Below are 26,447 nucleotides of genomic sequence, written 5' to 3'. Positions count from 1 at the left end.
CTGCTATTCTTGAGGAGAGAGGGTTTTAGTGGGAAACTTAAAGAGCCTAGGACTACAAATAGAGAGGAAACATTATTATTCAAAAGACTGAAAATGGTTTTAAATGAAAGTAAAAAGTTCTGAGGTTTCTCAAATGCTATCTATATATAAAGAAATTAAAACCTTCCATTTCCATTTGGAATGACCAATATTCCTCCTACAATGCACTGAATTTATAAAACCAAACTCTAAGATTACGAAACCATTTTACAAAGATCTTATACACTCAAAGTCCTCTGGCTCTCAACCAAGTGCTTCCCCGGATCACAGGATGCCTCTTTCCTTCCTGTGTCCACACTGTCAAGCATTCACCTTTAAACAACAGTTTGAGAAGTAGGGAGGTTAACAGATTTGATTGGTCCAAGTGGACTTCCAAACCTGCCCGATACCACCAAATGCTTATCAAAATGTACGCAGACACACCCTGCAAATATAGTATCACTCATATGCACGTACACATCACACGTCCCTCACTGGAAGGGATGTGCTCCCAGCACTTATCTACCTACAATTCTGTTTCTCATTGAGGATGGAAAGAAGCTTGACTCGTCTTCAATGAGGAAGAGTTCCTGCCGATTTCTGCTGAACTGGGCAGTGAAATATTCAGGACGAGGATGCTTCACATTCCTTGGGAGCTTCACAGGGCCAGCCAGATAGCTCAGGGACATTTTCTCATCTCGGGGAATCTCAGTCTCCTTAATGGGCATTTTGACTCCCAGCACTTCCGCATAAGTAACTAATACCTCCCATGGGGCATGGATCTTGACAAAATAAGTTCTTCCATCTTCAGAGTTCTGTATAAAAAGGAGGCAAAATAATAGAAAGCTTACTGATCTGTTTGTTACTGAGCTGATTAAAGAAACGAAACAAAATTTGATAACATCTCAAACAAATTAAAGATATCACAGCATTTTCAATTTATTGAAATTTTTCAGCAGAACTTTTACATGTATATGTAAGTATAATATATATATATTATATACATGTGTGTGGGTGAAACAGAGACAAAGACTATCTTTTTAAACATATTTCAGGGTCAATGTACACTGGACCGAAATCCACAGATACACATGTAGTTCCCGGCACTGTCTTACGTTTTCATGCTTAGGGCATATGAGGGACACACACAAAGTGTAAGACCTACTCAGTCTTCTTACTCAGACCCTGTGTACAGCCCAAACCCAGAGGAAGAACTTTAGGTAAAAAAGGGTTCATTACACAGGAGAATAATTAAATTATAGATTGTGTGGTATAATAGATATTTATTAGTTTAGTAAAAACAGGAATAAGTAAGAACTAGAAAGTATTAATTTAGAACTAGAGACTATTAGAGTTTCATGGACAGAGTGGGATCTCAAACAGGTCTTTAAAAACAATTTTGAAGGAAATTCTAGAAAACCAGTAAATGGCAGGAGATAAAAAAAAAAAAATGAACTTGGCATATTCATGAGCAGAAAAAGCATCTTTTGCCCTACCTTGCAGTTTGTGCTGCAAGCTAGTCAGTTAACTAGTTAGGGCATCTTCAAAACGAGACAGATTAGAAACAAAAACCGTTATAGGCAGCCTTCAAAATGAGACACCTATGAAACAAAAGCCATGTCTTCACTGCCTTTGTATCCTGAATAGACTGACGTATGTCTGTTTTTAAGTGTTCCACTCGTTATCTCATATTCAGAGCACTGACCTACTTACCCGCCTGCAAGCCCATCGGCCCTACCATTCCCAGTGTACATATCTGCGGCCAAAAAGGCTACTGTATGGCTCCCAAACTCAGTCTATCCAGTCAAAGGCCAGAGGAGGAGGAAACAACACTTAAAACACCAAGATTCTAGTATAAATTTACCCTTTTGTCTTCAGTTTCCAACTCAAGGCCTGTTTTTCTGAGATTTTGCTCAAATATTTTTCTTCTTTCCTATGGAAAAACAAATCAATACAATTATGTAGAACATTTCTATTTGCCCGGTGGTAAACAGATTTGTTGTACAATGACCATCCCTTCAGCTGGTCCTCTGCTCTTCCCATGGGTGTAAATAAATGTACGTTATGTATTACCCCCTTTTCGTGCCATGTACTGGTTTTCCCCAGTACTATAATTCACAATATAACTATAAAAATTCAGTACATCTAGGAATAATCTCCAGGAAATGTGCAGGATCTCTACCTGAAAAAAATGCACAAAACTTTACTGAATAACATGAAAAAAACTGGGTAATCAGAGAGACATATCCTGCTCCTAGCTGAGAAGATTCAGTATTACAAACCTAACCGTACTCTTCAAATAAACTATATATTTAATGCACTTTAAGCCAAAATATCATCGTGACATTTTAATCCTGAACAACAGAATGGCTTCAATTAGAAAAAGTAAAATTAAATTAAATACAAATAATCATTACTTGTAGAACGTAAAGCATTGCATTGATTGTTGAAAAATCTTTTGGCCTTAATTATGATTTAACTGTAAAAAATTTCACAGTCACGGAAATTTTAAAAGGCTTCCTAGGATATTACAGGACATTCATTTTTGAATGGACATGTGCACCTTGAGATATCTTCAAACTACACAAGGAACGAAAGATCATTTTCTTGTGTTCTTTTTCTCCACTGTCCTTCTCAGCTCCCCTCCTGTAATCGCCCTTCCTCTATGCTGCCAAAGCAAAGCAAACTGCCCGCTTCTGGGAAACAAACAAGGGGGAGGGGCAGGAAGGCCATTCAGAATATTTTCAGTATTGAAAAAGTGAGTAACTCTTCTCATTGTAGTAACAAATGCTTGTGCAAGTCATATGGTCACCAATTCTCTAAGTTCAACAAATTGAAGACAGAGCTAATAGGATTGTTAGCTAGGAGACCATTAAATAGTACACTTACGACAAATCACTTCGTAATTTGGGGATATAATTCAGGAGTTAAAAAAAGATTAAAACTGCTAAAATAATACTCTTTCTATTACAATTTACTTATTTAGCTGAACAAGCTTAATTGATACTAGTATATATAAAAACAAAAGAGGAATATAGTTGAAACAAAACCATCTCATTCGAGGAGTAATTTTCATTCATTTATGAATAAAGAAAATATTTTTTAAAGCCCCTCTGTCCATCTCGTTAATTGATGCATTTATGATAAGTTTGCTTTTTAATCTCTTTATTTTATTTTATTTTAATTAATTAATTAATTTTTTTGAGGAAGATTAGCCCTGAGCTAACATCTGCTGCCAATCCTCCTCTTTTTGCTGAGGAAGACTGGCCCTGAGCTACCATCCATGCCCATCTTCCTCTACTTTATATGTGGGGCGCCTACCACAGCGTGGCTTGCCAAGTGGTGCCATGTCCACACCAAGGATCCAAACAAGCGAACCCCAGGCCGCCAAAGTGGAACGTGCAAACTTAACTGCTATGCCACTGGGCCAGGCCCATGATGAGTATGCTTTTTATATTAGATAATTACTTGTCAAATTTTATAATATATTCATGATGTTTTATCAATTATGCATTTGTATAATTGTTAAAAAAAACTCAAAAGGAAAAGTTCAAGGCTTAGACTGTTATGGCTAAAGGAAACAAAAATATTTCAATGTATATACATATATTTGTTTTAGCAAACTTATGACTGAACAAACAAAAAAAGATTCCCAAAGATAAAACATTTACATTGGGAAAAATTTATGCATGGAAAGTGGAATGGAAATTTTAGGTGAAGGAGAAAAATAAATGATGTCAGATTTTAAGTGTTATAAAAGGGTTTCTTCATATAATTTCTTTTTTTAAATGAATGACGGTGGGTGTCAAATTTCCATGGTATTTACTTTATTTGGATATATGCCAAAAAATGATTTAACTGGACCATTTACAATATTTTGTAAATTACATCTTTTGCAACTACTGAAATGTATGATGAATAACTGTAGATGGAGAAGGCCAGTAAATGGATGCGGCTTTCGAGGGAGGTTCAGGAGTTCATTTCAGACCTGTTGAGTCTGAGATGTCTCTCAGACTTCCAAGGAGAGATGCAGAATAGTCATATGGGAGAGAAGTATGGGCTGGAAAGGTAAACTTTGGAATTAACACAGAATTGGTTTTAAAACTGGGAGACAGGATGTATCTTCAATGAAATTGATGCAGGTTGAGAAAAGAAGAGGATTAAGGAATGGCGGCTGAGGTGCTATAATAATAAGGGACCAGGGAGAAGAAAAGATTGAGAAAGAACAAATAGTGTAATAAGAGAAAACTAAGAGAATGTGGAGTCCTGGAAGCCAAGCGAAGAGCATACGTAGTAGAAAAAAGAATGATAAACTGTGGCAAATGCTGCAAACAGGTCAAGTAAGATGAGAGTTGAGACTTGACCACTGCATTCATTTATAGAAAGATGGTGAAGGCCTGATAAGAATGCGTTTAAGAGAAAATTGAGAAGAAAGGAATTTCAGAAATGGACAACAGCTGGCAGGGAAATTAAGATCAAGAGAAGATTTTTGTTCTTGCTTTTTTCTTTTTTTTTTAACATGGAAGAATTAACAGCACATTTCTTTGTTGAAAGAAATGATCCCACAGGGGCTGGTCCGATGGTGTGGTGGTTGAGTTCGCGCACTCTGCTTCAGTGGCCTAGGGTTTGCAGGTTCGGATCACGGGCATGGACTTACCACCGCAGGCTGGGCCATGCTGTGGTGGCATCCCACATAAAACAGAGGAAGATTGGCACAGATATTAGGTCAGCGACAATCTTCCTCAGTGAAACAAAAAAAAAGGATCCAATAAAGGACAACAAAAAATATAATTTAGGAAAGAGAGGCAAGAATTGTAAGAGCAATATCCTGAAGCAGGCATAGAGAAGAGTCAATAGAACGGGCTTGAAACTGCTCTCCTTAGAAAGGGATCTGCCTGCACAGTTGGCTCTGGCATCTGGGAACTTGGTATTCAGGAAGGTTCCCATCACTCCCAGAACTGATCAGAGTGGTTCACTTTACCTAAACTGTTTGTACAAACACTATAGTTTATGCTGAACATCTGTTTTCCTTCTGGGACTATGAAACGTTGGTATGTGCTAGGCAGAAGGTGACAAGGTGACCAGCCCCCAATAAAATCCTAGGGCTCTGAGTCTTTAATGAGCTTCCCTAGTAGACAACACTTTCCATGAGATGTCACTGTTACTAGAGGAATTAAGCACATCCTGTGTGCCCCTACTGGGAGAGAATTCTTGGAAGCTTGCTCCTGGTTTCCCCTGGACTTTGCCCCGTGCATCTTTTCCCTTTGTTGACTTTACTTTGCATTATTTCATTGCAATAAAACATAGCCATTGAGTATGACTACATGCTGTGTCCTGTGAATCCTTCTAATAAATCACCTAACCTAGGGGTAGTCTTGGTGACTCCTGAATTATAGGCAAGACGAAATGAGATCCAGGGCACAAGCGGAGGTGTTTGCTTTAGGGAGAAGGATAGTTTGACCGTGCTAACGGGAAGAAAGGTAGATTATACAAGTGAAGATGCTGGTGGATGGACAGACGTGGTGATGGAAATTTAGAATTTCTCTTCTGCTTGCTTCATTTTTCTCAGTGAATTAGAAAAATGTGGTCAACTTAGCTTGAAAATGGGGAGGAGGTATTGGAGGTATGAGAAAAGAGGAAAAGTTACAAAGCAGTCATCCAGGAGAGTGGGAGGCTGAATAGAATAAGGAAGCCAAGTCTGATTGCCAGACAGCATTAGGGACGCAGCAGAGGTTCATGGGTACAAATATGTGGGAAAACCAGTAAGTGAATCTTATGTCTTTCTGCATGGCTCTGGCACATGGTAGGTGGAGAGCTGAGGTTAACTAAAGTTGTTGTTTTGCCAATTAAGTACAATTGAGAGAGGGGCAAGGAATTTGATGGCATGTAATAGAGTGATTCCATTTGTTGAGCATGAGATTTAAGCTGGATAAGCATACAAAGAGCTGAATAAGAGCAGCAGTGAGAAGGGGCTAAGATCAGTGTATCTTTTCTGGTCCTGGCACAGCTGAAGGAGGAACCCTACTAGTCAGAAAGGTCTGAGGGCTTGTTCAGATAGCTGGATGCCTGGAATGAGATTATAAAGAGTTGCAGTTAATGCTAATGACAAGTTCTAGGGGAATGGATGGCTGAGTTAGAGACAAAGATAATTTCAGGAAACAGAGACGCTGGGATGCTGAAATAATCATCTATGTACACATTGAGATTATCAATAATTAAAAAAGGAGAGCCTGGTAGTGAACTTGGAGCTAAAACTGTTGAGAAATAACAGGGAAGACCCAGGGACAGATTAATAACAACGATACAGGGGAGTGATGACTCTGCTGAGATTTAAAGCTCAGGAACTCAGGGACAAGGGAAGGAGAATGAATGCAATCCTCAATAAGACACAAGGAGGGCAGGCATTCACTCATCTGCGGAAAAAGGCTCCACAAGGAAAACACCACCACCACTTGGGAGGACGGGTGGAGAAGGCAACGAATCTCCATGAAGAGCCGGGTTGGAGGGAGCCATTCAGAGAAGAGGTGAAAATGCTGATAATGAATGAATTTCAGAGGGCTGCTGGAAGAGTTTCCAGGGAAAAGGTGGAAGAAAGGGACAGAAATGGATACATATTGGGTCTTATGGAGATAATATCTATAGCTGTTTATTTTTACTTTATATGACATTTATTTCCTATGTAAGTATATTAGTAAATGTGTGTGCATATATATATGCTTATACATATGGATTAATATATTAATTCAATATTTCAAATATCTAATATTTACTGAGCATCCATTATGCTCCAACCACTGTTCTAGGCATTTGGGTATACAGCAATGAACGAGACAAAATCCTTGGTCTTATGAACTTAATTATGGTGTCGGATACAGCAAACAAAAAAAGAATAAGTAATATAAGTTCAGAAAGAGATGTGAAAATGAAAAGACAAAAGGATAAGAAATAGGGCATAGTGTGAAAGCTGTTTCCGATAAAATGGATTAGCCAAATGTCTTCAAACTGAAAACTGCATATAAAAGATAAATATTACATTCAGACAAACTCAGATTTTGAATGTCACGTTTCATATCTAAGGTGAGCTGTTTAAAAAAAAATCAGTTAGTTGGAGGCAGAAGAAAAGGAAGTTAAGTGTCTGAAATGTCCAAAAAAATAAAGTCGAATTTACACATCCATTCTTAGGCTGCCCGTGTCGTAGTCTTCTCACAGAGTTTCGGCTTTCAGTAACCACTTCAGAGGCCTCTGACTTTCACTACATAATTCAGCGGGAACATCCCTGTGAAACTCTTGCAGGGGCCTCTTTCTATTACTCTCGTTTCTCTCATGTAAGCACTTACCGCCTTTAACTCGGCTTCTTTCTTTATGTCATCAACATAGGAAAGCACGAAATCAATTTGCCTGATCCCATCTCGGAAGAAGATAGAATCTTTGCTTTGTTCATCTCTTTTAAACTGCAGGAGACATGAATGACACAACTTTAAATCAATTTCATTTTCAAATGGCAAAAACATGAAAGGGATTAGCTAAAATTTGGTCACCATCTAATTTTTTTCAGTCCCCAAATGGTGGTGAAGGCAGATAACCAGAGTTCCCATCAACAGAAGATGACGCTCGTTTTAGAAAGTGACAACCCATAAAGGAGACATATACGAAACAACAGGGGCTAAGCATGTTAACTACATGCACACACAACAAAAATGCTGCAATTACACCAAAGTAGGAAATGAATATATGCATACACTCACCCCAAAACGCATATTTAGAGAGAGACTTGTTATCTTCATTAAACAACATGCCCACTAGTCCAACAAATAATTCATGGTTGCACACTGCTTTAGGGGTGTGATTAATTACAGACCAATTAATGAATCTCACAGTAAGAAAATAAACTTACGATTAATGTTTATACTACATTTTCATAAAATTGCCAATTTATAATTCAACTTTGGAGGGTTAAAATAAAATCAAGGTGCAGTTAAAAACGAGAAAGCAGGTAGCTTGCCAGCCGGCTTCTCTATAAGTAAACTCTCATGCAAATCTCCTTTCAAAATCAATTTCCTAAATGAACCAAAATCAATCCTTTGTTCGAATTTGTGTTATCAATTCTCTCAGTATAATAGTTAGACTTAAAAATTTGCTTTTCACATGTTTTATAGTTCTAATTCCTTCCCTTTCAAAAGTGAGAAAACACTAGAGAGCTTCAGAAAGAAGAGATTTTATGTTTGACTGATTTGATCTCCTTCATAGTTTATATGTAATTTTTGATATTTAGTACTGGAATAGCCTGCGTATAACACTTAGAATGATACAAAGAGATGAGGTATGGACATACGTGATCTCTCTAACCCTGTGATGCAAAGTTGTAATACAGGCAACTTTCCAGGCGCTTTAACTAACCTGTGACTGGGGAACCGGATGTTTTTAATTTTCATGACTGGTATTTATATTAGCTTATGAGTTTCTTTTATGGTACTTTATGCTTTTTTTTCACCCAAGTCAGGCCAGGCAGACCTCCCATAAAAAGGATTGGATATAGATCAGTCATGTAAAAATAAGACAAAAACCTCCTGTTGGATCTGCGGTGTGTGAACAGAGTAACTGTATTTTATCTATATGAACGCATAGCTGACATGTCTCAGAAAGGGAATGAACAAAGCAGCTAGAAGAACAGTGACTCCAACGATTTTTCTGAGTGTTCAGTCAAAATGGGTATATACAGACTTCCCTTCTGAAAGCCAAAGGCTACCGAGGAAAACCCAATTTCTAGCATTATGTCGTGCCCCAACTATAAACTGTGACATTTTTTAAAATACAGAGAGATCACTGGTAGCCTTGTAAGTCACCAGGAGGTACATGTCTTAGGACTGTTAACAAAAACTGGGTAAAGCCAACCGGGGCAGAAAAACCTCACCATTTTGTTATGTATAACTGAATACTATTAAAACACATCCTTCTTTTGTTTTGCTCAAGACATGACATTAAGACCATATTTTTCGGTGTGTGTATGTGTTTGTGTTTACATTTGATTTGTTCTTAGAAATGCCTATTTATAATGAGGCAAACATCTGGGCTGCTTTTCTCTGAATGAGGTAGTTATTTTGAGGTTCATAGACCTCAATTCCTGATGGAGGTTCATAAACCTCTGAGACTGCATGTAAACTGTGTACGTATGTGTGCATATACATATGTGTATGTAATATACACACACACACACAGATTTTTGGAAGAGGGTCCATAGCTTTAATCAGATCCAAAAAAGATTAAGAATCACTATTCTAAAACCTCAATTGCCTGGGGACTAAAAACCAGTGACAAAGTCCCCCAAAATCAATAGTGTTCATTGGAAGAGAAATGACTCCGGCTATCACTGCAGCACCCAGAGCACAAGCAGCATCATTCCACACCGGTTTTACCAGGACACGTCGCCGCAGGAACAAATTGAATCGCTTTGCGGGCTGTGGAGCAATCAATGGAGAGTTAGAGAACCCTGCCCAGGATTAAAGAAAAGTTTCCCCCAATACGGACACGCACACAAACCACCCCTCAGTACAATCACCCGTGTGAACTCGTGTGTGTGATATTTAAAGCTGGGGTGGGGGGGAAGTTAGCAAGAAGGAAAGAACAAAAAACAGGAAGAAAACAAATAAAGAAAAGAAAAAACCAAAGACTTCCAAGTAATTTTCCCTAAGTTCTTTATACAGTAACTTTAAACCATACATATTTGTGGAACTGAATTAAGGAAGAAAGGAGAGAGAAAAAATAAAAATGAAGTGAAATGTAAATAATGAAGATGTAAAGTAAAATAGGTATTCTGTTAAGTGTACCCCTATCAGGCAAAGAAAGCAAAGTTACTACAATTATTCTGGGATTATTTGTATGGTATGGAAAGTTGACCCAATAGTGTAAAACATTTCATAGCCTCCCAAAACACTGGGGGGAAAAAAGGAAATGTCATTGGATTATTCCAACGCTGAGTGATCTTCAATCTTCAGTTACTATGACCACTATTTTTAAACACCAAGGCAATTACCTAAAAACATCTGGAGTAATCAATAATATTTGAAAGAAAACCAAACCTATGGTACAGAAAGGCAAGTAGTCTGTGTATTTTATAGTCCATGAAATGATAGCTAATCTAATAAAATGATCAATAAAGGGTTTCAGTTCTTATCGTACAAAGTTTTGCTTAAACTGTTGTTTCCTACAATAGCCTAACATTGGAGAGAAAATTCCTGCTTTGTAAACTGCCAAGCCTACTATGACAGATGAGTTAACACTGCTGTTATTTAAAAACATGACAGATACATGATGGATGCTGGTCATTGAATAAAGCAGATTTTGAACTATATTCTTCTGTTGGGCTGAAATTTTTCACCTCAGCACTTTGATTTTCTTGGAATCTTTCATGAGATTTACAAGTTACTGTTTTTCTCAGATGTTCTCCCTAAATTCGTTACAGAATTGTTAAGGGAAATGTAACAGGCGTACCCTAAGGGGCCATGCAGGACCACATTATGACTTCCATGGGCCCTGGCCTGTTTGCCTTTTATGGGCCCCTTCCTCCATTAAAAAAAAATTAAAAATTAAAATAGATATACATATACACACACATACAGATAAGATACATACTATTATATTTGTGATTTTTTCTTCTGATTTTAAAAGAAATTAAAATTAAGACATTTCCATGGGCTCCAAAAAAGTATTGGGGCCCCTTGTCGGCACTGTGCCTACTGTGCCTAAAGGATCAGTTGGCCCTGGAGTCAGGTTACCGAGGTACCACCACGTTCAAGAGCTGCTGGGAGCTCAGTGTACAAAAATCATCTAGATGATTGGCAGAAAGCCTTCTGTGATAAATACATCTAATATCAAGTTAGTTTGCAGCTTCTCCAATACACATGATATCTTCACATTATAAAAACCAATGGGCTCAATACCAGCAATTGGTCCTGAAAAAGTATTGACTCAATAGTTAATATTTTTTTAACTTGATTTTAAATATATTGAATGAAGATCACCAAAGGACTTGATTAAAAAAGGTAATATTAACATTCTACACAATAAAAATTCAGAATAAATAAATAGAATAAATAATAGAATAAAATAATAATCTATTATATATTTCCAGCTTTTGCTGAATGTGTTCACTTTGTATTAAAAAAATGGATAACACTGAAACTAATGAAAAGTTACTTTTAAAATCATTCCTATTTTCTTGTTACCTCAGTATCTATTTGATGTATTTATTTCTGGTTTTGTCTAAGCACTAAGTACATATTTAACGTACACAATTTTCTTGCCTTTTTCATATTACTGTAATATTAAAATAAATTTTCATATATTATAAGCTTTTCATAAACATAATTTTGTCTACATAATTTTGATTCATTAAATTCAATCTAATTTATTTGTAAGAAGGTACTTTAGATTCCCTTCTCTAGGAGCAGAGTTGAAAACCTATATCGCTGTGCTATATTGTAGGAGTTGTCAATAGCATCTTTCTCTCATTAGATACAATTTTTGTCACTCTTCTGGATTATTATTCCTTTCTTTCTCATTCCTCACAGCCTTCCTTGGCTGTTTTTGAATGTCCTCAAGAGGCCAGCCACTGACCAGTGTAGGCGCTACCTAGTGTGGGAGTAGCAGGCAGCACTCAGGTAGCTGACTCCAGTTGCTGTCTCAGCTCCCTGATCATTAGTGAGAGTTTAGGGAGAAAAAAGTCCAGTATTATAGACATTTCCGGATTGTATATTCTAAGAGAATGAAAATCAATTCATGGAATTATATAACAACCCATTCAATGTTCTGAATTTCTAAGCAAAAAAAAAAGTCCAACTGCTCTTGAGACTTGAATTTCATATTAAAAACTATATCATCCCTTGATGTTAAGGATATAGATATTCAATCTACAAACTATAAAACCTCTTACTGAGTGGACCCTTCACAAGTCCTAAATTTAAACAAAACCACAGCAATTAAATAGTAACTAGCATACCCTGATTTCTTCGTGCCAGACACTGTGTATTCTGTATGTTTAATAGAGTTATTGGGTAGATCCTGTTAACTTTCAGCAAATGGCAATGAAGACATATAAGCAGCTTGGTACACCAAAGGCTGGGCAGTGGTGCAAGCAAAACGAAAACAAGGAAACCGACAAAAAGTCAGTTACCAGCAAATTCTAAACAACATCACTGACAAAATAGTCCACCCTGAAAAATATAATTTTGTCTAACTCCTAAACAGTTGCTGAGCTTTTGTTGAATTTTAATAACCTATATGTAAGTTTCAATTTTGTAAATGGAGGTTAATTTGGAGAATCCCCAGTTATATGTGACCAGATCCGGATATGCCAATGATCGTGGATTCAGCAATAGACCTCGCTTTGAGAGTATATGTGTAATTGTCTTGAAGATTGCTTTGAGTGCATGTCATGTTCCCGGCCTCTGTGGTCTACATATTCCTATGTTTAAACTATAACTTCAAAATAAACAATAACAGCTGTGTGAAATTTTCCTTCCTATTTTTCTAGTGCGAAGTACTAGATGAATTAACCAGACAAAAATATTTGCAAGCACCTGCAAGGAACCTTGAAGAATGTACGGTGAAACGTCAAGCTTTACGCCTGTTCCTTGAAGACTGGCACAGAGAAATTGTGAAGAAACCATTAATGATGCAGCAAAAAATTTAAGGAAATGGATATCCGCACATAAAAAGAGAATCCAATTTATAAGGACAATGCCAGGGAAAATGACAAAAGACGCCTGTCTTACATGTCCAGAAAAAACCAGAATTTCAATGTTTGAATTCATCAATCAGTTTCACCAAAAACTAGACATTCCTTCTGTGGTAATGGGACCAATAACATCAATATTCACTCTCATTTAGCCATTTTCTCTGTTTTTCGCTTTTGTTATTTTTGCAGAAGAAGAAAAACTGAAAGTTTTTATCAAATATAATTGAATTTAGGATGGATCTTTCTGGTGAAGATCCTTCTACTGGAATTCTTTTTCCACGGCAAAAATATTTGAAAGCAGATACAACAGATCTCAAAACAACAAAGACATGCACAGTATTATGATTTCCTTAGTTAACTGTGCAATGGGATTTTGTGAATCTCTAATACTCTCATCCTCATGTTCAAAACTTTCCCTAACTATTGGTATAGCTGTTGCTTCACGTTAAAGAAACTTTTGAAGTTAAAAGTAATGAAATATATTCTTTGATCAACTATGAGTATACTTTACAACTCTGGCTATACACTGTTGAACATAAATATGCAAAGCTCAACTTTAAGTACATCACTGACACATTTGCAAAAGGTCCCAAAACAGGCACTATAACACTATTATTCATTTCTGAGATAGACTAATATGTAGGAACAAGGTTTTCCCTCATTTCTTCAGAAAAATTAATTAACATAATTTAAAAGTATTGATTCATCTTTTTTGTAATAATATATTTACTTTTAGTCTTTGCTTTTTTAACTGGCAAAAATATATATGTATGTAAATTCAATAATACAAATTTTTCACTGTATGGATTTCTTTTCTGGCCATCATTATTATTTATTTCATTTCATGATTAGGCCTGCAATATATTTTGCCGTGTAGAAGAGGTGTGTTAAGACAAATTAACTATTCTGGGTGTCAAACAAGGAATAGACTGGCTCAGAACTTTAAAACAATGAATATTCTGGTGAAGCTTCTGAATATATTTTATTAAATACCATAACAACTAACACAGAAAAAAATAATTCAGAGCAAATATCTCCTAATACTACCACCATCTTTTTAGGTTATGTGAGACCACATAAAGGAATGCTCACATGTAGAACAAAGCTTAACATCAAGAAGTTAAAGAAATGTGGTCTAGAGCCTTCTATATGCTTTCATTTCATTCAAGTCAACCTCCCTTTTTTCCAAGAGCCCATTCTGACTTCTTCATGACTTCCCTCCATACAGTGAGGGCTCTGTCATCTGACATCCTCCTGCCCTTGCACCTGCACTGCTCACGTGGCACTAGCACGCTGCTTTAGGATGTCTCATATGCTGACTGCTGTCATCTTTGCATGTATGCACCAACAGAGAGAGATCTAGAAGACAAAGTCAAGGAGAACTCCAAGAATAGAGAGCAAAAAGACAACAAAATTTAAAATGAGAGAAAATTCAAGACAATCCCAATGGTTCAGTATTTGCCAATAAAACTTTCCAAAAGAGAGCATATGGAAAATAAAGGAAAGAAATGATCAGCAAAATACCAGAGAAGAAGTTTTCCTTAGCTGAAAACAAGTGCATAAGTCTTAGGACTGAAACTGCCCTCCACGTGCCATGAAAAATCAATGAAAGCAGATTACATTCAGAGGCACGTCAAAGCTCTGAGGCTAAAGACACAAACCTAACAGTATTTCAGACATAAAAACCTAAATCAAACAAACTGAAAACAATAGATTACCTATAGTAAAAAGCAAATCAAATCGGCCCCAGACTTCTTATGAGCAATGATGGATTCATTAAAATAATGGAGCTGTACTTTCAAAGGTTCCAAGGAAAATTTATTTCAAACTTAGAATTCCAAATGCAGAAAGACTGTACTGTGCTATATTCCTTTCACTCTTCCTTCTCACCTACTTTTGAAATTATTCAATTTTACCCTCTAATAGTTGGCTATTCATTCCTTTACTATATTTTGCCCAAAAGATAATACATACACCTCTAACTTATAAGGATCTAATATAAATTAGCATTTTTACTACTTCCTGTACAATGAAAATACCTTTGAACACTTTAAGTCCGACATTTTGAACTATTCTGCCATGTATTTCAAATCTGTATGTCTTTTAAAACCAAGGTAATAATTTATATATATATAGCAATATCCAATTGGAAATTGAAAAAAAAACATTTACAAGAGTATCAAAAAATATGAAATGTTTATGGAGAGATTTAACAGTATATGTGTAAGACTTGTCTACTGAAAATGAAAATGTTGCTGAGTTAGATTAAAGAAGATCAAAATGAGATATATTCCATGTTCATGTACTGAAAAATCAATATTGTTACGATGTAAATTCTCCTCAAATTGGTCTACAGATTCTATGCAATACAAATCAAATATCAGTAAATTTTTTAAAGAAATTGGCAAGCTGATTCTAAAATTTACATGGAAATGCAAAGGATCTAGAATAGCCAAACAATTTTGATAAAGAAGAAAGTAGGAATAATTAATCTATCTTATTTTAATACTTACTATAAAGTGAGAGTAATCAAGACAGTGTAATATTGGCACAAGAACAGAGATATGATGGGACAGAATAGAGAGTTTAGAAAAACTCACACATACATAGTCAGTTGATTTTCCACAAGGCTCTCAATGTAATATATGGGGAAAGGATAGCCCTTTCAACAGATGCTGCTAAATATGCATATTAAAAATAAGTACATAAACTTTGATCCTCATCACAAATCCTCTATAAAAGTTAACTCAAAATGGATCACAGACCAAAAGTAAAAGTTAAAACTACAAAACTGAAGAAAATCTGAGAAAATCACCCCTGCTCTGATGTAGACAAATATTTCTTATAGGATACAAAAAGCAAGGATCTTAAAAGAAAAAGGATAAGAAACTGAACTTTGAAACTTTTCAAATTTGCTTTTCTAAAAGTATTGTGAAGTAAATGAAAAGGAAAGTCACAGATTGGGAGAAAATATTAGCAATAAATACAGCTGACAAAGGACTTGCATTCAGAATAAACAGCTCTGACAAGTCAATAAGAAGAGAGTCAACGCAATTTTTAAAAATGAACAAAAGAGTTGAACAGATAGTTTAGAGAAGATAAATGAATGGCCAATAAGCCCATGAAAAGGTGTGTAATATCATATTCCTCAAGGAAATTAGAACTGAAATCACGAAATACCACTACCGTCCATTAGATTACCTAAATTAAAAAGTTGACAATATCAAGTGTTGGTGAGGAAATAGAGCAACTAGAACTCTCATACACTACTGGCAGGAATGAAAATGGTACAAACACTTTTAAAACAGTTCCATAGTTTCATATAAAGTTACACATACACTTTGCATATGAACCAGAAATTTTACTCCTAGGAAATTAACCAAGAGAAATGAAAATATATGCCTACACAAACACTTCTTACATGAATGTTCCTAATAGCTTTATTTATAATGGTCCCCAAACTGAAAACAATCCAAATATCTATCAACAAGGGAATGGATAAACAAATTTTGGCATATCCATAGAATGGGTAAACAATAAAACAAACAAAAGAACTCCAGGTATATTCAACAAGAGTCAATTGATCAGCATGATTTGAAGTTTTGATGAGTTACCAACATCATGATGAATGAAAGAAGCCAGAAGGCAGACATAGAACAGTACATACAGTTCGAGTCCATTCACATACTACTTTAGAAAAAATCAAGAATAAATCAGTGGTTGCCTAGGGCAGGGGTGAAACAGCAAAAGGAAGCTCTTTGAGGTAAAGAGAATCTATATCTTGATTGCTGTGGTTTGTTAATACTCATCAAACTGTATACTTAAAATGAGTGCATTTCATTGAACATAATGTCTAACAATAAGGATGACAACTTTAAAAAAATTTTGGCTTGAGCAACCAGAAGGATGGATTGTTTGTAGCTGAGATATGAAAGACTTTAACAGAGCAATTTTTTGCAAAGAAAGAGAAAAATTTGCATTTTAGACATATTAATCTTGTGATGTCTTTAGACAACCGAATGCATATGATTGGAAATTACTTGGATATTTATGTCTGAAGCTCAGGAGAGATGTCTATACTGGAAACTGAAATTTGAGAGTTGACACCATGCCAGTGGTATGTAAAGCCATGAAACTGAATGAGATCACCAGGAGACTGAATTAAATGTCTGAACTCTGGAGCAATCATCTCTAAATATAAACACAGATCAATTATAAACACTATGCTATATTCATACTAATTGCTTCTGGTCCATTTATTCATAAGTACCTTCCGGTTGGTATGAACTTGTGCTATACAAGTGGTTAAATAATTGGACTATCACTCCTGAGGTTAAGGAGACCCAAACCACTTCAAAAACCGTGAATGGCATGTTCATTGTTGTTTAAGCATGCCTCTAGAGTGCCTTTCCAATTCCCACTCCTCCTTCTTTAAATTCTAAGTGCTTCTCAAACTATTCCTCCCAAACACAAAGGGCACTCACTCTGAGACAAGTTCTCTTAGGTACAATTTTCTCCATTTTTCTGTATTTCATTTAATGACTTTAATACTAGCAATTTAGCTAGCCATTTAGGATCTCAATCAAATCCAGTGTTGACTACTTTATTTCAAATAAAATGTTAAATTACGATAATTTTATATTTATAGAATCATAAATAATGAAGTTCTATCACAATAATAATGGTAAGAACCATACGATTCCATTTTTTCCCCTATAGAAAATATGTCCAATGATACATATTCTGCTGGATAGCTCTGATTTGTCCCAGAAGATCCCCTCTCTATCCCTCTCAACCTTGTTTTTTTCTCATGAAGGTGATTGGTATAGCTATCAAAGAGTTCCCTTGACCTCTGGCTTCCCACAAATGATTGGAGAGAAGGAATGAACGTCTTCCTTCCTGTGGCTGGATTCAGGATGGCTGTATCCCTCCAGTGAAGGCCACTGAGCCTCTCAAGAATGTCTTAAGTACATGACTCTCTCCTCTGGGTACTAATAATTGCTCCCTTCAGTTGGGGTGATAACAGATTGATGGTTACTAGATGTATACATCCTGCGACGGTCCTGCACCCCATATTTGTAAAAGCTTTTTTTTCTTAAGCCCTCCTCAAATTATCCTACTTAGAGTATGCTAAATAGGACCCTGACTGATAATGAATTTTTCTTTTGAGATATTTCTGCGACATTAAAAGAGAAACGTCCCTAGAGAAATGGTTGACTCTAGGACCGACACAGGAAAAGTACAAGATGAGCTTTGAGCATCTTGGAGCTCCAGAAAGTAAAAAAATGCTAAACACAAAGCAAAACAAAATTAATGGGGATATGTCAAAGGGATAAAGGGTCAACTGAAAAAGCTCTCAAAAGCCAGAGCTAGAAGAATCTGGACAACAAAAAAAGTAGTATTGGGTTTATAACATAAAATATAAAAGAAAGATCCATGAGTCGATAGAGATATAAATAAATACACAAATAATACATAAATAAATACAGGAATAAATAAATAACAAGATACAAATCTCCCAGAGAGAAGAATTCCAAATAATTCATTTACCCTTAAAGAGGTGGAGCACAGCCTCCCGATCCTTGAGTGTGGGCTACACATAGTGACCTGAACTTCTTCCAAAGAGCACAGGAAGGAAAGGGAAATGAAAAGAACAACTTTACAGCAAAGCAACCTGAGCAACGCTCTTCAAGCCAGGCATCAGGGTCATGCGAAGAGCGAGAAGTCATGTTGACAGGATGCACCCTTGATGTAACGTGATGAAAACAGCACTTTACTTCTACTGTCTTCCTCCCAAAAACACATTACCCCAGTCTAATCAGGAGAAAAACACCCAAAAAGTCCTAATTGAGCGACCTTCTACAAAATACCTGACACGTACTACTCAAAACTGTGAAGGTCATCAAAAACAAGAAAAGTATGAGAACGTGCCACAGCCAAAAGGAGGCTGAGGAGACGTGACTACTAAATGCAGTCTCGTACCCTGGATGGGCCCCTGGGATAGAAAAAGGACATCAGGGAAAACTAAGGAAATATGAATAAAGTACGGCCTTTAGTCAATAATAACGGACCAGTGTTGGTCCATTAATCGTGACAAATGTACTAATGCAAGATGCTAATAACAGGGGAAAATGAATGTGAGGTGCAAAGGAACTTTACATAGAGTATTCATAATAAACCTACTAAAACTACACTAAAATAAAAAGTATTTTAGAAAAAGAAACTGACTTTAATTTTAGCAAGTTACTGTTCAACCAAAGACAAGGCCATCATAAAAAATGAAACACTATAAATCACTTTAAAATCATCTGGAATCTAAAATTTCAATTATTAGTGTATGATGTAATTGGGGAAATTATTTGAAACTTTTACCACAGACCAGGTGATAATAATAAATATGTAAACAGCTCCAAGAGAAATCAAGAGAAAAAAGAAAGACCTACCAGCTTGACAGGAAAACAGACAAGATATAAGAATAGAATGGTCCAGTAAATTAAAATGACCATTAACACAGAAAAAGATGAATATCTCACTCATATTGAGAGAAACACAAATTCAAACTACACTAAAATATAGAGCTACTGAAAAAGCTCCCAGCAACCACCTCACACTGTCAGATAGGCAAAAATCTAAAATCATGACAACACACTGTTGACAAGGCTATGGAGAAACAGGCACTCTCACACGTTGGTTCGAAATGCAGAATGGAGGGAAATTTGGCATATATGGCAAAATTACACTGACTTTATTCTCCAATTCAGAAATCCTATTCAGAAAGATACACTGGCCAAAATAGTATAAGACTGATTCCCAAGGGGATTTATTGTGGCAATATTTGCAACAGCAAAAGACTGAAAAAAACTCAAATGTCTATCAGTAAAGGGACTGAATGAACATGTCCTGCTGAACCCCCACAACAGAATATTATGCAGCTTACAGATGAATGAGAATGAATTCCCTACACAACACAGAGGGAACTCCAGGATATGGTTTTAAGTGAAAACCAAGGAACAGAGCAGTATCTACAGTAGGCTGCTGAGTATAAGAAGGAGGTGGAATATCAAGCAGGTGCATATGTATGTGGACACACACGCGCTCTTTGAAAATGCGTTTCATGGTTTCAACCCAAGATAGACTGAGCTTCAAGGTAATAAAGTCCAAGCCCCGGGCCCTCTTACTTTGAGCAGCCCCTCTAAGATTTAGGGAGGCTTCTAGCAATGTGTTCTCATGATCAAACACTCTTGTAAATTTTTTAAAGAAAATTATTGTTCCACTATTGTGCTTAAAGAGTGATACCAAAATAGCATAAGCTTCAGGCTCCACTAAATTTTATTTGATCTATGGTTTTCAACTTTGGAATCATGTAAATGCTTTACATGGCCAAAACCCAAAAATAAATAAAAAAGAAAAACAAGCCAATAAAATTTCAATTATAATTTGATCAACCCACAACCTTCATTCTGGAACACTAGTGAAAAGCAAAACATCAAAATTAAAATTGTCAATATAAGAATGTAACTCTATTTCCCCATCTTCCCCAAAGCACCTTTTACCTACTAAGCAACTAATGAAAAATTGTGAATCCCTTTACTAACCTCTTAATTGATATTCAAATTTGATTTTTAAATAGATTGCACTTCTTCATAATCAATCTTAGGCACGCACTACAGGTAGGAAGTGTGATGTATGGAGGAAAAAGAATACTGGACTAGGCCTCTCTAGTCCAGGATCTGCCCCTTAGATATACGGATAATTTTGCCAAGTCATTAAACCTCTCAGACCTTGTATTTTCTCAATTGTAAAACTGACAAATTAAAATGCAAGCAAAGTGCTTTGCTTTATGTGTCATTCTCATTAATATGTCTGATGTGACTTTCTTTTCCCATAAGAAAGTGATTTTTTCCAAGGTAATAAATTCTCAAACATCATGTATGAGGACCTAAAACATAATTCTGAACTGGTGAGGAGAGCATCACCATCACAGACTATAAAAAGAGACCCCATTTGTGTCCATGTCAAAGAGTGTAATACTGATGTTGCTTACCTCGGATTCTTCAGTGATGAGGAAGCTGGTCTCTCTGCTGCTCAGGCTCTGCCGACAGCACCATGGGGAAGACAGAGTGCTGTTAATGACGCAAGTGCGGAGTATGCAACTGTCAACAACAAAAACTCTAGGTTCTCTACGCAGAAATACTAAACCTGCAACTCATGGGAGCCATGTTACACTTGAAATTGAAAGCAAAACTGCATGTATATGTGTTTATAAGTGTGTGTATGTGTTCATGCATGTGTGGGTGTATATATGTGTGTGTATGCATGTGTGTATGTGTGAAGAGAGAAGCTTGAGAGAGAATGAGAATTTTGGAGGCAGCTTTATCAAATCATAAAAAAAAAACACACACAAAAGAAATACTTAAGCACTACTACATTACAGAGAAATAACAGGGAGCTCCATTCTTTGAATGATGCTGAATCCTGAACAGGACCAAAAGGGCAGAATTAATTGGCTATTTTAGGCCTTCCATAACTTTTTGAAATTACTAAAGTGAATATCTTGGAAAAATGCACCACCAGGATTCTTAAGGATTTATACTTACAACCCAAGAAAGAAAGCCATACGTGGATATAAATACACATGAGCCACTTGTAATTAAAGCAACAGTGATGCTTCCCTTGGTGTACAGGGGACTTTAAATCCACACGTCCCACGACAGACCGCATACTGCAGCACAGGCTCCTGAGACCATAGCCAATCACTTCTCAGCAATCTCTAGTGACAGGGACAGTGGGTGCCAGGGAGAGGCGGTAGCTGGCAGAAATGACCTCAAACTCGTGTCCAGACTGGGAGTTCACCTACCTGGTTCTTGGAAAGTCACAAACAGCCTCTCATTATACCCAGGTGATGCTGGGCAGACCAGTTTTGAAAACAGGAGATAAAATGTGCTATGGATATATTTAAAAAGAGCTCACAGGGCACCTTGGAAATATACTCAATGCTACAAAAAGAAGCAGAATGTGCCACAGCAAAAGCAGTAACTCATCCACGCTCCTAAGGAGGATGAGGAAGCGAGCATTGAACACACATCAATCTTCTTACCACTGTATTCAATATGAATTCCATAAAAAGATGAATGTCATCTAACGTATTTAAGTTATACTGAAACAGAAGGAAGAGTTGTGGGAAGCTGAGAGTCTATGATTAAATATATGCTCAAAATCCTATTTCACTGTTACGTGATGCTATCTACCTGTGGACCTTGAATGAATTCCATTAACTCTTCTAAATACATCAGATATCAAAGAAGGCTAATGAATATCTTGATCACTCAATTCTGAAATAGAAGCTTCTGATCTGTATTTCTGCGTTTAAAACAATATACAAATTTATTATAGATTCACTTTATACTGACTCTTCATTACATAATTTTTTCCACTACGCTGGAGAACAGTCAGTCGTCGCACTTCTAGAAGGACGCAAGAATACCATATATTAAAGGTTCCAAAAGCAACCAGGCTAGTCACTTTACAATCTCTCGCTTTAGGAAAACTGAGTTTGCTGTGACTTTCTAGTCAAAAACTGTGGTTATATCTTCAGTTTGCAAAATGTAAAATGAAATAACACAGGTTTCTTCATGCTTTCTGTTGAGTACTTGCCACATCTCATTTCTCACTGACCTTAATCTCAGGCAAAAGGAGCATCTGCGCTGTTCCCAATTCTACACGCCCCTCTCCAGGGGTCCTGGCTTTTAGATCTCAGGTGCCTCTTTCCCTGACCCCAAGCATTAAGGAATTGAATGAAGCGGTACAAAACGGAATGAAATGAACGAATGATATAAACTCTCACTAGCAAGAAAACATGGCAATATTCAGAAGATCTATAAATCATCATAGAAACTGAGTAGCCACCTTGAATATTCTAAACATAAGTAGCAATGATCTGGAGACTGAAATTCAGAAGAAAATACTCGTAGGCAGGGTTCTTAGAACAGCATTCTTAAAGAAATAATACTGTAGAGTGCTTAAGAGAGCATGCTCCAGAATAAGAGTGTCTGGGTTCAGAACCCCAGGACCAAGACATTATAGGTATAACAATAAACCAATTTATATATTCTCAGTTTATAGGCTCCTCATAACCTTCTTCTTTGATTATGCAAAACGAATTACTCCATATATGTAATCTCAAGCAAGTTAACTTCTCTATGTCACAATTCCTGTACAGTGACATTAAATAAGATAAACGCATGAGAAGCTCTCAATAAATGTCGGCTTTTTAAAATTAATTTTTGCTTAATTTCTAGTGATCATAAGTTTAATATATTTATTATATCATAAATTTGTAATTCACATAAGATACTTTGAAAGTATAAACCAATTTTTAAGTAATGAGCCTGGAATTTCTACACATTCTTCCATCTTGTAAAAGGCCCAAACATTCATCATAACTATAAATTTGCTAATGGGCCAAATCAAACTATTCTAGTCATCTCTGCCTCAATCCAAAGCGTGAATGAATTTTCTGTTATCAACGCCTTTTTTGAAAAATTGACTGCAGTGTAGAGTTTGTGTTTTTACAGCATTTGAGCGTCAGTAAAAGAAAATCAAGACGGCGTTGAGGAAAGTTAAATAAGTTGTATCCAATTTATTTTTTTTTACTTTTCGTTTTAAAATAATTATAAATTCACAGGAATTTGCAAAGATAGTACAAAGAGATCCCATGTACCCCTCCAACCAGTTTCTCTGAATGGTTACACCCTACATAACTATAGCAGCATGTCAAAACCAGGAAACCGATACGAGTACAATGCGTGTGTGTCATTCTATGCCATTGTATCACGTGCACATTCGAGGAAGAACCAGCCCAATTAAGCTAGGGAGCTGTTCCATCCGCAAAGATCTCCCTCAGGCGACCCTTTAACATTATGTCTACTTTCCTCCTCCTCAACACGCATAACCCCTAGCAACCACTAATTTGTTTTTCATCTCTGTAATATTGTCATTTCACTGAAAATAGAATCATACAGCATGTGGTCTTTTGAGATTTTGTTTTTCCACTCAGTACAATGTCCTGGAGGTCAATCCAAGTTGTGCATATCAGTAGTTTGTTACTTTTTATTGGTGGGTAGTATTCCACGGTGAGGCTGTGCCAGTTTATTTATCCAGTCACCTACTGTATGACATCTGGGTTGTTCCCATTCTTGGCTCCTACAAATAAAGCTGCTAAGCACAGGTTTTTGTGTGAATATAAGTTTTCACTTCTGTGGGCTAAATGCCCAAGAGTGTGATAACTAAGTCACATGGTATGTATATGTTTAGTTTTTAAAGAAACTGTACCATTTTACATTCCCACCAGCACTGTATGAGAGACCCAGTTTCTCTGCATCCTCACCAGTATTTGGTATAGTCACTATTTTCCATGTTAGTGGTTCTAACAGGAGAATAGTGATATCTTACTGTGGTCTTATTTGCAATTTTCTAATGGCCAGTGATACTGAACATCTTTTTATGTACAGTCATGTGTCACTTATCGAAGGGAAAACATTCTGAGAAATGCTTTGTTAGGCAATTTTGTCACTGAGTGAACATCAGAGAATGTACTGAAGGGGAACAAAATTTGCCACCCCAAAATGTGTCTCTTTAACATGAGGATTATTTTAGGCTGATTATTTTTAAGAAATCAAAGACTCTGAAAGTTTTTCTTGTTACCTCCCATTAACTGCCTAAAACAATCCAGATTAAAAGAACTTGACTCAGGAAGTGAGCTATCACCTTAGCATGATATGAATTAGCGGTAGGCAGGGAAGAACCTGGAAAAGCCTGTTTGTTGGGCTCCCCTCTGTGTTCTTCTGTTTCTGGTTGGCCAAATACTTGTTTTCAAACATTTGCTCCTTTTCGCCTACCAATGAATTGCCTTCCTTCTCTTTGAAGTCCCAGACATTCCCTAGCTCCAACATCTTCTTTTGTCTGTAGCTGAGGATGGTATCTACGGTGAGAGTTTTCGCCATTCCAGTGAAACGTTTTCCTGGGTTTCACCCATGTATACATGTTTTAAACTTCTGTGTGTTTTCCTCCTGTTAATCTGTCTCATGTCAATTTAATTCTTAGACCAGCCAGGAGACCCTAGGAGGGTAAAGGAAACTTTTTTCCTTCCCTACATTACTCACACAAACCTAGATGGTATAGCCTGTTACATATCAAGGCTACATGGTACTAATCTTCTGGGACCACCATCATACATGCGGTCCATTGTTGACTGAAACATCATTATGCAGCAAATGACTGTATTTATTTGCCATCCATATATCATCATTAGGGAAATATCTCAGTATGTATTTTGCCTATTTGGGTTGGCTGTTTTTCATTTTTTTTATTTTTCTAAAGACTGACACCTAAGCTAACAACTGTTGCTAATCTTTTTTTTTTTTTTTTTTTTCTGCTTTACCTCCCCAAATCCCCCCGGTACATAGTTGTATATTCTAGTTGTAGGTCCTCCTGGTTGTGCTATGTGGACGCCGCCTCAACGTGGCCTGAGGAGCAGTGTCACGTCCGCACCCAGGATCTGAACCAGCAAAACCCCGGGCTGCCGCAGCGGAGCCCGCAAACTTAACCACTTGCCCACGGGGCCGGCCCCTGGGTTGGCTGTTTTTTAATATTAGGTTTTGCCATTTCTTTATCTACCATAGAGACTAGTCCTTTGTCAGATATGTGATGTGCAAATATTTCCTCCCAGTCCGAAGCTTGTCTGTTCCTCTTAATAGAATCTTTCACAGAACAAAAGTTCTTAAATTTGATAAAGGCTGATTTATCAATCTTTTCTTTTATGGATCATACCTTTTGTGTCATGTATAAGAATTTTCCACCAAGATCTAGTTTCCAAAGATTTTCTCCTATTTTTTGCTCAAAAAGTTTTATAGTTTTATGGTTTACATTTAAATCTATGATCAATGTTGAATTAACTTTTGTACAAGGTGTGAAGTTTAGGTCGAAGTTCATAATTTTGCCTATGGATTTGGATATCCAAATGTGCCAGTACCATTTGTCGAAAAGACTATCCTTCCTCCATGGAATTGCTTTTGCACATTTGTCCAAAAAAAATTTGGCTGTATTTGTATGGGACTATTTCTGCAGTCTCTATTCTGATTCATCAATCTATGTGCCTCTCTCTGCAAACACCACAAAGTCTTGATTAGACTGCAGCTAGAAAATAAGTCTGCAAATTGGGTAAAGTGATTCCTCCCACTTTATTCTACTTTTTTCAAAATTCTTTTATCTCTTCTACTTCCTTTGCATTTCCATATGAATTTTAGAACTCCCTTATCTCTATCTACAAAAAGTCTTGCTGAGATTTTGATAGGAATTGCACCAACCTATACAGCAATTTGGGTTTCCACGTATTCATTACTGGTATATAGCAATCCAATTAATTTCTGTATGAAACTCACTTAGTTCTAGGAGGGGTTTTTTTTTTTAAATAGATTTCTTGGGATTTTCTATTTAGACTGTCATGTCATCTGCAGATAGGGAGAGTTTTATTTATTCCTTTCTGATCTACATGGCTTTTACTTTATTTTCTTTCCTTATTGCAAGAATTTTCAGTACTACATTTAAAGGAGTGGTGAGTGAAGACATCTGTGCCATGCTCCTGATCACAGGAGGAAAGCTGTCAGTCTGTTACTATTAAATATGATGCTATTGTAGG

At 36.5% G+C, this 26,447-nt stretch overlaps 1 protein-coding gene across 2 annotated transcripts in view; it reads right to left on the bottom strand.

Annotated features, from left to right (window-relative positions):
* ANO5 (anoctamin 5) overlaps positions 1 to 26,447 on the bottom strand; it is a 96,157-nt gene that overhangs the window by 52,166 nt on the left and 17,544 nt on the right. Inside the window, exons 3-7 of one of the 2 annotated variants that reach the window (XM_005612220.4) lie at positions 20,796 to 20,843; positions 9,432 to 9,473; positions 7,356 to 7,469; positions 1,883 to 1,951; positions 549 to 833 (exon numbers count right to left, since the gene is read on the bottom strand). In XM_005612220.4, the coding sequence (XP_005612277.3) occupies positions 549 to 833; positions 1,883 to 1,951; positions 7,356 to 7,469; positions 9,432 to 9,473; positions 20,796 to 20,843 (558 nt within the window). The remainder of the gene's footprint in view (positions 1 to 548; positions 834 to 1,882; positions 1,952 to 7,355; positions 7,470 to 9,431; positions 9,474 to 20,795; positions 20,844 to 26,447) is intronic. The other variant, XM_070273438.1, reaches the window with a different exon arrangement.

This window comes from Equus caballus, chromosome 7 (genome assembly GCF_041296265.1).
Source record: "Equus caballus isolate H_3958 breed thoroughbred chromosome 7, TB-T2T, whole genome shotgun sequence".
NCBI lineage: Eukaryota > Metazoa > Chordata > Mammalia > Perissodactyla > Equidae > Equus > Equus caballus.
This window is presented reverse-complemented; position numbering and strand designations above follow the sequence as displayed.